Here is a 13574-nt window from a genome sequence, read left to right on the forward strand (position 1 = left end):
TCCTGTTTACAACTCCCCAGATATACATTACGTTATTCACCTGACCACTGCGCTCATTCAGCCAAAGACTCTCTATTTATGTCATTCAATCTTGCCTGATCATCGGCGTATTGCGGATCTTCCATTTTGTCCCCATTTCCTCACCCCCATCCTTTCTACACAGTTTACAACTTTTCACATTTCTGAGAAAAGGTCATCATTCTGAAACATTACCTCTTCTTCCTCTACCTCCACAGCTGAATATTTTATTGCTTCTGCCTTTCTTTTTACCGCTGAAGGAAAGTCTTTCTGTTACGTTATTTTCTCATGTACAAATAACCTTTTAAATTTCCTTTTCCTATTCTCGTTTGTACTTTCTGCTTTCAGCTAGGATCCCTATCATGTTGGAAGCCTGACATTTGTGCTCCTTTCTCTTGTATTTTAATTTAATCTTTTTATCACAATTTTGGATTCCTTTCCATTCACCTATTGGGAGTATTTCTAATTTTAACCATAGAACCGTTCAACATGAAGGTTTCCCTTTGCCTAATTACAGTTTCACTTTCCAATTTTTAATTCCAGTCCATTTGGTCAGATTCCCTTTCATCACATTGGAATTGCACATTTTCACTTTTTTTTTTCTTGTTCTCCTCAACCACTCTAAACCTAATGAAATTATTTCTTAGATGTTCCCCAATTAAAACTGCACTGCTTTTTCTAGTACTAGATTGGCATAGTTTCCTTCTTGTTGGACCAAAAGTTTCAAATCAAGAACAATCTCTTGTGCACCTCAGGAATTCGTTGCACAATGTTATTTTAATCTACTTCAAGAAAAGCTTTCCTTTAATCACTTAAGCATAAGATTCCTGTATCTTTTTGAATTTTGCTTGAAAATTTCTTTCTGACTTTTTCCCCACTATTTGGCACTGTACACCCTTCATAGTTACTTAAATCTTAATAAGTAGGTTTATTTGTTGACCTGGAAAATCTCATTCATTTCCTCAGTTTCTAGAGAGTTGCCACTTGAAATTCTTTATTAGCTTTCTCTTTCCTTTTTCATGAAAATGGCGCCTAGAAATATAACATGCAGCTATTTTGTGTGATAGTCTGATTACCTTTATTCCTATTTATATCATAATTCAACTGTACAGACCCCTCTGTATCCACTTGAATTTGAAGCTCTAGGCTGGTGCATTATTTCTCCAGCCACATGTTTTACTGTTTCTGTGTTGCTTCACACACAGCACTCCATGAATTCCAGAGATATCCATCTTTGAGGATCTGCTCTTCAGTTCTCAACAATCTCTACAAACTTAGCAGATTTGAACATGTCCTGTTTTTCTTTAATCAGTGGTTCTAGTATGCACTGGAGTTTCTGTTTTCTTCTGTGGAATATTCTTTAATTATCTGTAATATGGTTTATTCATGTGTGTGTTTATATAAAGGCACTGATAATATGGGGTGGTCTGGCATTTAATTCATTATGAGTTGTGTGGAGGCAGTATAGGACAATTAACATTACATTATGCTGAAGTACAAGAGGTATAAAGTTGTATCTGTTTTTTCTCTTCTGGTCTATAAGCAGAAAAGAGGGCCAGGATTTAAGTATGCCTCCAACCTCCCAGGTTCACTTCTAAAAGAGCAAAGGCAGAACAAAGAGCACAAGGACAACATGGAAACAGTCAAGAAAAAGGGTGAGCGAGAGGAAAATTCCAAGCGGAAATCCGAAGAACATTCCAAGAAACAATCCGATGACTCTGTTCCCAGGAGGAAGTCTGAGGATGGGCTTGTGATACGGAAGCGACGAATTGCAGATAGATCATCAGACTCAATTGTCAGAAAAAAGGTGCAACATAAAAATTTGACAAATTTGTCTGAAGTTTTTAATATTCCATTATCACATAGCACACAGATTTAAATCCAGTAAAATTAATTCTGTGATTTTTTTTTATATATTGAAAAATAGTAATCAAACAACATTTTCAAAAAGCTTAAATTTTCCAATGAACAGTGCAATGATTTATTTTTCAATAGAATGCAAAGCTGCTATATATGTGCTATAACATGTAACCATTCTTTAAAAATATCTATTCTGCTTTGTATGGTTTAATTTTAAAAATAACATTAGCAATAAGGTTCCAATTTTTAATTGCTGGTTTACTAAATATTCAGTGGACTCTATAATTATGAATTTAGCAACAGCTGTTATTAAGTAGTCACTGCAGAATAATCGCATCACATCACTGAACAGGTGCTGTCTGCGTTAACAGGGTAGCAGGGCAACATTTCACTCCTGATTTGTATCAGGAGTGAAATGTGGAAATCTGAAATAAACAATGGGTATTTTTTTTGAAAAGAAGTTTATTACATATTTGTCAATATTTCTTGAAGCTGACTTTGTGTTCTTTTCTGGCAGTTTAAGATTGGAAGGGAAGAAAAGCTGTTAAGGAGAAAGGTATTTGTGGTTATTCATATTTTAAAACATTTGACCACTGTACAAATGTTTGTTTTCTTAAGTCTGAGTTCGTTCTCTCTCTCTCTCTCTCTCTCTCTCTCTCTCTCTCTCTCTCTCTCTCTCTCACTCTCTCACTCTCTCACTCTCTCACTCTCACTCTCTCACTCTCTCACTCTCTCACTCTCTCACTCTCTCACTCACTCACTCACTCACTCACTCACTCACTCACTCACTCACTCACTCACTCACTCTCTCTCTCTCTCTCTCTCTCTTTTCTCCTCCTCTCCCCCCCTCCATTACCAGTTCACTCAGAAACATTAAATTTGGATGTCATAGCATTGCTCTGTTCTGGCTGGAGCTTAGAGTAGATTAATGTTCATTATGATGGATTGGAATCTCTCATCCATTCCACCAAATCCAGTAAAGGCATTTGCTGCTGTTAGAAGATAGCCGTGATTATGTCTTGTTATGAGGAATTAATCCGGTGGATAAATCAGCTCATGCTTGTAGAGTTCAAATTTCCTCATTGTGAAGTATAACTAATCGATTTTTTTTTTCTTATGATTTTAATCCCCTTCAATAGATAGTTTTATCCTTTAGCAATGGGGAATTTTGGATATGTTAAGACAAGAGAAGGTGGCTTATTTCTCCTTAAGTAGGAAAGCTTAATGGAAGATTTGGTGGAGTCGCTCAAAATTATGTACAATTTTGAAATTCTAGATGGGCGGAATAGTTGGTAAATCAGGGACGCAAATTTGAGATAATTAGCCATGATAGCCCAGAAGGTGGGAATGAACAGAATGCGCTGTCTGAGAAAGTGGTGAAATTGGATTCAACACAAACTTTTTAAGGGAGATAGATATGAACAAAGAAAGAAACTGCAGGGTTATAAGGAAACACAGCAAATTAGATTAAATGGGTATTTCTTTCAAAGCACTGTCATTAGCATGATGGAGCAAACAGCCTGTATATGTGATGCAAGATCTAATAACCCATTCTAGTTTCAATACTACACTAAATACACTTGAGCACAGTGATTAAATTCAGACACAAATGTGACCTCTAATGACATTGCACAGCCAAAATACATTGCGCTTATCAGAATTGTATTCTACTGGTTTGATTTTATTTCTTTCCTTACGTTTTGAGGTCCAAAATCAGCTGTAGAACTTTCATCCCCTTCCCTATTGTACCAAGGTCAGTTAACTCTGATCAGAGGGATGAAACAGTGTGCTTTCTAATGCTCCGTTGCCAGACAATGCTACGAGGCAGTGTGTTACAAAAAGACAATGAGCACAAGTTATCTGCTGTTCTGAAGGAATTCAATAGGTACCTGTAGATTGTCACTTTATTAAAAAGTCTTTGTAAATGGAATTGGGGTAAAAGGTAGGGGCAAGATTTCACTTTGGAGCTGTGATTTAGAACAGGCATCAACACCTTTCATAAATTTGATATATCAGCCCTCAGAGTACAAGACTTGGTACATCAGCTGCTATTCTAGAATTTCATGTTTTGCACAATCACTTCACTTCAAGATTAATTTTGATTTCATTACATTTACCACATTAAGTTATGATGTCGTATCGGTAATTTCAAGATGGTTTTCATCATCCAGAATCTCTACCTGGTGTTTTAATGTTGTCTGTTATGGAACCTTGCTAAGGTATTGGCAGAGGATATAATGTCAGGCTTGATGAAAAAGAGCTTCTGTAGTCACAACTCTAAATAATCCTGCTGAACGGTCTTGGCCTGAAGTCAACTGTACTCTTTTCCATAGATGCGGCTTGACCTGCTGAGTTCCTCCAGCATTTTGTGTGGATTTCCAGCATCTGCAGATTCTCTCGTGTTAGCAAATATTTTGTTGTTTTTCCAGTCCCTTGCTTTTTTAGCAGCTTTTATAAATGCAGTACTCATACCAGGTCACATTCACTTTTTAAAAACTACCTTGAATTTCACATTGCTATTTTAGCAATTTTCCTGCACATACTTTCATCGGGCATAGCCTGGGTCAAGATTTATTTTCATTTAGAAATTTAAATTAAGTACGCGCTTTGCAGAAATAAAACACACCATGTGACATATTAGACACATTTAATACATCCTTTGTGTAAACCTAATCTAATTTTAGATTATTTAACAGATTGATTGTCCTGTAGTAGATGGTAAATCTGATAACAGATGACAAGAATGCATCAATTGTCTCTCTTGCTCCTGGGTAAAACAGCTTGTGCATCTATTTGTTTTGCTGAATTAAATTTCTCTTTAGTCTGCAATGCTGTGATAATCTATTGGGAATAGTTATTTCATGGGTCTTATCTTTAGTTCATGATTTGCATTAGGGTTGATAACGGTTGGTTTCATTTAATAACATGGGGGAAGGGGATAAGAGAAGATATTCACAGAGCAAGACAGTCTAACTAATTATCTACAGCAATCTCTGACAAGATATCTTATTGCTACCTTGTAGGCTTTGAAGAACAGAAGTCTGTTGTAATTCACTTCACTTGTTGTCATATCATTTTCCTTAGATCTGTAAGTTCTTTGAAATGCTAAAAATGTCAAGTTAAGATTTCAATCCATTTACTTTTCTAGAAACGATCCTTGCATCCAACCGAAGACCGTCCAACACCTGTCAAATTATTGCGGAATATCAAACAAGAGCCAGAGGATGATGCACCTGAGACTCCTCAGAAAACAAAGGAGAGTGACCAGTCTCGGTCAAGCTCTCCGAGAGCTGGTCCTAGCACTGAAAGTGCAGAATCCAAGGAGAAGAAAAGCGAGAGGTTTAAAGAAAAGCGCAAAAAGCGATTGCACAATAAAGAACTCAGTAAAGAGTTGAGCAAAGAACTCAATCAGGAAATTCATAAAACTGAGAGTAGCCTAGCCAATGAGAATCACCAACCTATTAAATCTGAAGGAGACAGTGAAAAAGTGGAAAAGCCTAAACGACTGCTGGTGAGCAGCGAGCGGCTGCACAAGTTAAATGGAACTCCTAGGTTTAGACACCAGCTGACAACGAGTTTGAGGCGGGCTCCCAGGGTTATTACCCGACCACCACCTTCGGTGTCCCCGACAAAATCCATTCAGATGGAGCGACACGTGGTGCGGCCTCCACCTGTCAGCCCACCCCCAGACTCATTGCCCCTCGACGATGGCGAAGACCACGTGATGCAGAGGGAGGTGTGGATGGCTGTGTTCGGCTACCTCAGTCGCAGAGATTTGTGTGTTTGCATGAGAGTCTGTAAAACCTGGAACAGATGGTGAGTGTTATTTCCTTTGCCCTGATATTGGGATACTTGGGTGGATAGGAATGGGTAGAAAATTAGTATACCTTACTTTAACATAAATTTAAAGAAAGAAGGATTAGCTTTGTACATATACATTGAAACATAGAGTGAAATGAATTATTTGTGCAACAACCAACGCCTTTTGAGGATGTGTTGCCATTCTTCTTGCACTAATGTAGCATGCCCGTAACTTATTTACCCTAACTGGTGCATCTTTGGAATGTGGGAGGAAACCAGAGCACCCAGAGGAAACCTACGTAGTCGTGCGCAGATCATACAAACTCCTTACAGGCAGCAGAGCTGGAAATGAATCCCGATCTTGCAGCTATTGCTGTAAAGCCTTTCACTAACCACTAGGCTACCATGCTGCCGTTTACTATTTCAACTTATTTACAGAATGTAATACTATTGTGAATAAAGGGTACAAACTTACGCCTGAAATGTGGTCATAGTGAAGAAAAGTTGTGCAAGAAAACTGAAGGTGCAAGTTGGATGGTTCAGTGGTTCCATTTGATATCAGAGAATGTATACAGGATACACCATGAAATTCTTATCCTCCGTGGACATCCATGAAACAAGAGAAAAACACAAAGAATGAACGACTTTGAACCCCAGAGCACCGCCCCCCCCACATGGACAAGCAGCAGCAAATCATCAACCTTCCCCCTCCCCCGCCTGCCTCAGCAAAAGCATCAGCCTCCCCACCACCACCACCCCCCGTGCAAGCAATAGCAAAGCCCCCAAAGAAGCCACTGTTCATCCCAACGATTCGACAAGCCACAGGCTCTTTCTCTCTTACTAACCAGGGTAATCACACGAGATAGATAAGTTAACAGGACAAATAGAAATAAATCAGTATGGTCCATAGGCATTACAGAAAGTAAAATAATATTCATAATGTTTGCTGCAATTTCTTGATATAACAGGGCAGATCAAGGGAAATCAGTGGACGTAGTTATTTTTTTAAGAAAAAAATCATGAAGGTGCCACATTGAAGGTTTTCGTGCAAGATAAGAACACGGGATCGAGAGTAAACTGTTAGCATGGATTGATGGATTAACAGAAGATGGTTGAGGTGAATTGCAGTGATGAGATGGCAGCTGTCTACAGTACTAGGCTCCAGGTTGGAGGAAGGAAATCCTAGTAGTGGAGGCAGTGCAGCAAAGATTGACTTGGTTGATTCCTGGAATGAAGGGATTGATGTGTGCACAGGGTTGATCAACTAGACCATAAGATTCATTGGTGTTTAGAAGAACGATGGGTGATTGTACTAAAAGATAAGATTCTGAGGGGGCTAACAGGGAAAATCTTGAGAAGATGTTTTCATCTAATGTGGAAATCTAGAACCAGTTTCAGAATAGGGCCATCTATTTGTGATGGAAAAAGTAATTTCTTCTGAGGGTCGTGACTCACTGCAACACTGTCCCAGAAAGCTGTGGAGGCGGAGATGTTGAATGATATCTCGACTTCCTTGTAGTTCAATTTTCTGTCATTCCTTATCCTACAAGGAAGTTGAGTATGGCAAAGTGTTGTTGAGACAAAGACTGATCTTGTGGAATGGCAGAATGCTCTTGAGTTGACGGGGTGACTCCTTCTGTTTTTAATATTTGGGATGTAGACTATTTTGCATTAATTGTTAACTCAGATTTCTCTTAAGTTCTGATAGACTTGCTATGTACTTCCAGCATCTTCAGTTTTTATTTATTTACAGATTTTGCAGTTTGTCATTCAAATGTTAAGCTACATATTTCATTTGCATCATTTATTTAGTTTATTTCTGAAGAGATAGAGCAGAGAATAGGCCCTTCCAGCTCTTCAAACTGCACCACCTAATGACCCATTAATTTAATCCTAGCCTAATCACAGGACAATTTACAATGGCCAATTAACCTACTAAGCGGTCTTTGAAGTGTCTTTGGAGAAAACTGGAACACAGAGGAAACCCAAATGGTCACAGGAAGGACGTACAACTTTCTTACAGTCAGCGTCGGAATTGAATTCTAAACTCCAACTGTAATAGCATTGTGCTAACCACTACACTACCATGGTGCTCTAACACTCATAAAACTCATAATTGTCTGCCTATTGAGCTATCGTAAATTTCTAAATTAATAATTGAAGACTATTTATACCTAAACCACAAAATGAAAGACTTAATGAATTCATTACTACACAGTATGGTTAAATGGGATTGTGCACTGATGTAATGACACTGCGGTGATACTGTGTTCATGAATTAATTTAGCATGAGACAGCATCTCCAAATAAAATTGCTGAGATATGATGCTTTCCTTAGCAGAGACAGAGCATTCAAAGAGAAATTGTCTTACTCTGTAGATCAAATTGTCTTGTATCAGCAGAGGCTAGGAACAGGTCTACTCCTACATGCACTGCTAAGGTAAATGCACGTTGGTAAGATTCTTACACAGGCTTGAAATGCATACAGAATTTACAATGAATAGAGCTGTGTTTTCAGATAGGAAGCTAAATGATTTATTGCACCCATTCAATTTTGATTCCACTGCCCCCAACAGCATGGTGTTGATATTTTTTTCTGGAATACAATTTGCTGTTGATTGTCAATGAACATTTTAGCCAAATGTTTATCATTTATTAATGAATCCAGGAATGAGTTTGTTGTGCTCTGACTGACAGCGATCCTGTGTAATCATTGGTCTTGTATATTAGGGTTATATTAAGCCTTCTATTTCCCCTTAATGATTTATAGCATTGTATAGTGAGAAAAGAAAATAAGACTAATAGTTTCATGAAAGCATTTTTTAAAACTGAAAAAGATTTACAGTCTCATGCACCAAATATAATTTGTTTATACTGTCCACAAGTAATTAATTGGATCATTCCCAATATAGCACTGCATGTAAATTTCCTGAGAATCTCTAATTTTGTTACACAAATATTTACAGTTTGGCTAAATTCATTGTTACATTTTCGTCTTCCTAGGTGTTGTGACAAGAGGTTATGGACCAAGATCGACTTGGGCCGATGCAAGTCAATCACGCCTCTGATGTTGAGTGGAATCATTCGGAGGCAACCTGTAACGCTTGACCTGAGCTGGACAAACATCTCAAAGAAGCAGTTAACTTGGCTCATCAACAGGCTGCCAGGTAAGTGTCTGTAAAACACAAGTACAGTTAAAAGAATTCTGGCTAAAAATGAATTTCATATGGCTTATAGAAACTTGGAAACGAATGAACATGATAAGAGATCAGCACCTTGTGACAACTATGATATTGTTTATGGTAAAAGAACAAAACAGGATACGCACCATTGTCTGTGCTGGATGACCACAGTCATCCACATGTGTTTGCCTTATTCTCCACTTGAACAGAGTTTGACTGCATCTTTCAAAGTGTGGTTCAGTCTTCACTGTTACAGGTTTCATAGAAACATAGAAAATAGGTGGAGTAGGCCATTCGGCCCTTCGAGCCTGCACCGCCATTTATTATGATCATGGCTGATCATCCAACTCAGAACCCCGCCCCAGCCTTCCCTCCATACCCCCTGACCCCCGTAGCCACAAGGGCCATATCTAACTCCCTCTTAAATATAGCCAATGAACTGGCCTCAACTGTTTCCTGTGGCAGAGAATTCCACAGATTCACCACTCTCTGTGTGAAGAAGTTTTTCCTAATCTCGGTCCTAAAAGGCTTCCCCTCTATCCTCAAACTGTGACCCCTCGTTCTGGACTTCCCCAACATCGGGAACAATCTTCCTGTATCTAGCCTGTCCAATCCCTTTAGGATCTTATACGTTTCAATCAGATCCCCCCTCAATCTTCTAAATTCCAACGAGTACAAGCCCAGTTCATCCATTCTTTCTTCATATGAAAGTCCTGCCATCCCAGGAATCAATCTGGTGAACCTTCTCTGTACTCCCTCTATGGCAAGGATGTCTTTCCTCAGATTAGGGGACCAAAACTGCACACAATACTCCAGGTGTGGTCTCACCAAGGCCTTGTACAACTGCAGTAGTACCTCCCTGCTCCTGTACTCGAATCCTCTCGCTATAAATGCCAGCATACCATTCGCCTTTTTCACCGCCTGCTGTACCTGCATGCCCACTTTCAATGACTGGTGTATAATGACACCCAGGTCTCGTTGCACCTCCCCTTTTCCTAATCGGCCACCATTCAGATAATAATCTGTTTTCCTATTTTTGCCACCAAAGTGGATAACTTCACATTTATCCACATTAAATTGCATCTGCCATGAATTTGCCCACTCACCCAACCTATCCAAGTCACCCTGCATCCTCTTAGCATCCTCCTCACAGCTAACACTGCCACCCAGCTTCGTGTCATCCGCAAACTTGGAGATGCTGCATTTAATTCCCTCATCCAAGTCATTAATATATATTGTAAACAACTGGGGTCCCAGCACTGAGCCTTGCGGTACCCCACTAGTCACCGCCTGCCATTCTGAAAAGGTCCCGTTTATTCCCACTCTTTGCTTCCTATCTGCTAACCATCTCTCCACCCACACCAATACCTTACCCCCAATACCGTGTGCTTTAAGTTTGCACACTAATCTCCTGTGTGGGACTTGTCAAAAGCCTTCTGAAAATCCAAATATACCACATCCACTGGTTCTCCCCTATCCACTCTGCTAGTTACATCCTCAAAAAATTCTATGAGATTCGTCAGACATAATTTTCCTTTCACAAATCCATGCTGACTTTGTCCGATCATTTCACCGCTTTCCAAATGTGCGGTTATCACATCCTTGATAACTGACTCCAGCAGTTTCCCCACCACTGACGTTAGGCTAACCGGTCTATAATTCCCTGGTTTCTCTCTCCCTCCTTTTTCAAAAAGTGGAGTTACATTAGCCACCCTCCAATCCTCAGGAACTAGTCCAGAATCTAACGAGTTTTGAAAAATTATCACTAATGCATCCACTATTTCTTGGGCTACTTCCTTAAGCACCCTGGGATGCAGACCATCTGGCCCTGGGGATTTATCTGCCTTCAATCCCTTCAATTTACCTAACACCACTTCCCTACTAACATGTATTTCGCTCAGTTCCTCCATCTCACTGGACCCTCTGTCCCCTACTATTTCTGGAAGATTATTTATGTCCTCCTTAGTGAAGACAGAACCAAAGTAATTATTCAATTGGTCTGCCATATCCTTGCTCCCCATACTCAATTCACCTGTTTCTGTCTGCAGGGGACCTACATTTGTCTTTACCAGTCTTTTCCTTTTTACATATCTATAAAAGCTTTTACAGTCCATTTTTATGTTGCCTGCCAGTTTTCTCTCATAATCTTTTTTCCCCTTCCTAATTAAGCCCTTTGTCCTCCTCTGCTGAACTCTGAATTTCTCCTAGTCCTCAGGTGAGCCACTTTCTCTGGCTAATTTGTATGTTTCCCTCGCCATCCGAAGGTAGAGCGTTCCTATGAAACAGTTCGTAAGCTGAAACGTCGTAAAGCGAAGAAGCAATTACCATTTATTTATATGGGAAAATTTTGTGAGCGTTCGCAGACCCAAAAATAACCTACCAAATCATGCCAAATAACACATAAAACCTAAAATAACGGTAACATATAGTAAAAGCAGGAATGATATGATAAATACACAGCCTATATAAAGTAGAAATACTCTTCTACAACGATTGCCTGCACAGATCTCCGTAGCGAAAATCTCACGCAAGCGCTCTCGGCAGAAAATCTTACGCAAGCGCTGTTGGCATAAACGCGCTCTCCAGTAACCTTTAAACTATGAAGCTGCCAAATCTACCAAATAACATGTAAATATACACAGCCAATATAAAGTAGAAATAATGTATGTACAGTGTAGTATCACTTACCGGAATTGGAAAACAGCGCCGAGCACACTGATGATGGTGTGTTAGGCTGAGTTGTCGCAGGCTGGGTGGTGCAGTGGCCCCCACCCTCCGGACCACCGACCTGATACATTGCCGCGAAAAATGCAGCGGTAGCCGGGAGGCACACAGCATAGCTTTAAGAAAAAAGCCGAAATAAACATGCTAATTAATTAGGTGTCACCTAGCACGTAATTGTCTCTGATCTGCACCGACATTTACGTGCCGAGCAGCACCTAATTAATTAGCATGTTTATTTCAGCTTTTTTCTTAACGATGTGCTGTATGCTTCCCGGCTACCGCTGCATTCTTTGCGAATCGGTACAGTATCTGTCCGGGGCCCAGGCGTTGGGGTGGTGGGCCAGGGGGGTGTCATCTCATCGTCGATCAGGGCAGGCAGCTCATCTTCTCCTATGACTGCCCGCCTCGATGTCGAAGGTCGAGGTTCGTCGTCTGCTGTGGCTGATGTGAAAGGCTTGCTTGACTGCTGAGCCTCGCGCATTTTTCATTACACAGTTGTTTGTAAGCACTCAAACCATCCTGCAAATATCCCCTAAACCTACGTGCCCATTCAAAATTAAAGTCATACTTTATCATTGCAGCGAAAATCTCACGCAGTTGCTTCACTCTCTGCATTCGGTTTCAATTGTTATTCTTTCCTCTTCCAATTGCATCAGCTCTTCATCTATCAGTTCTTGGTCATGGGATACCAAAACCTCTTCAACATCATCTTGGTCAACTTCCACAAGCCAAACTTTTCCGACACCTTAGAACTCATCTTGCTAACGGCTGCTTAATGCCGTTCCGGATCCGGGGCAGAGCGGCTGCTCGGGGCACGCGCTGATTTTATCGCGCACTGCCTTTCCTCGTAACAGTGAAAACACCTTCTGAAGGCGAAAACAGGGTACTAATGTAGGTCTTTCATAACTGAGGTTTCGTAAAGCGAACGTTCGAAAAGCGGGGGACACCTGTATATTGAGATAGTTCATGAACCAGTGATTTCGTTGACAGGGATTAAGAACGATATGTTTCTTTCCAGTAAAAGAAGTATGCCATGAACCCCTCCTTTGTACCTCATCATCAAAATTAACTGTGAGGGTCTTAAGCTAATTCCATTTAGAGTTTTATGAGATTTTTATCTTGGATTATTTTAAGTGGTTGTGTGGTGGAATCTTTGAGGGTGTTGGCTCTGAGCTATAGAGGTAAGATGTGCATGTGCTTCCTAACAAGCTGAGTCACTGCACGGTGTGGAACCTGCACTGTGGTGGACAGGAAGGCTCCACAATAGGTAGTCAGAACTATCCAACGCGTCACTGGTACCAACCAGCCTGCCTGCCGTCAAGGACGTGTATACAGAAAGGCGTCAGGAAAGGGCCAGTAACATCATGAAGGATCCCACACACCCTGCTCATGGACTGTTTGTCCCACTCCCATCAGGGAGGAGGCTACGTAGCATCCGCACCAGGACCACCAGACTCAAAAATAGTTATTTACCCCAAGCAGTACGGCTGATCAACACCTCCGCCCACTACTTTATTATTTCCTATCAGTCACCTTACGTTCAGACTAGTGTGACTTTATGGACGTACAATCAGCCTATGTGTATAAACTATCTTATGTATTTATATTTATTGTATTTTGGGATTGTTATTTGCATTCTTTATCTTTTGTGGGTTTTTTTTGAGCTGCTTTGGGTCTGGAGTAACAATTATTTTGTTCTCCTTATGGGAAATGACATTAGACAATCTTGAATTAGGTTGTACGTCAGTCAGCAGAAGTTGATCTGAACATTCCTGACGCTGAATATGTTGATTGTCAATTCTAGAGTTGTGTGACTGACACAGTGGCACGTAGCACTCCACTCGTACCACTGGAAATCATTGCACTTTGGAGCACGTAGCATTCCACTCGTACCGTTGGAAATCATTGGTACGAGTTGAGGGTCCAAGGAGAAGGAGCCCCATGATCTTCTTGTCAGCTTCCTGAAAACTGAACCAGCACCTGACCTTT

At 40.4% G+C, this 13574-nt stretch overlaps 1 protein-coding gene across 12 annotated transcripts in view; it reads left to right on the forward strand.

The window, feature by feature from the left end:
- Positions 1-13574, forward strand: part of kdm2bb (lysine (K)-specific demethylase 2Bb) — a 245450-nt gene that overhangs the window by 215316 nt on the left and 16560 nt on the right. For 9 of the 12 annotated variants that reach the window (XM_072247794.1, XM_072247787.1, XM_072247788.1 and 6 more), the window contains 4 exons: positions 1553-1825; positions 2396-2434; positions 5027-5694; positions 8683-8846. In XM_072247794.1, coding sequence (XP_072103895.1) covers positions 1553-1825; positions 2396-2434; positions 5027-5694; positions 8683-8846 — 1144 coding nt within the window. The remainder of the gene's footprint in view (positions 1-1552; positions 1826-2395; positions 2435-5026; positions 5695-8682; positions 8847-13574) is intronic. The other 3 variants (XM_072247789.1, XM_072247792.1, XM_072247790.1) reach the window with 2 other exon arrangements.

Source organism: Mobula birostris, chromosome 31 (assembly GCF_030028105.1).
Source record: "Mobula birostris isolate sMobBir1 chromosome 31, sMobBir1.hap1, whole genome shotgun sequence".
Taxonomy (NCBI): Eukaryota; Metazoa; Chordata; class Chondrichthyes; order Myliobatiformes; family Myliobatidae; genus Mobula; species Mobula birostris.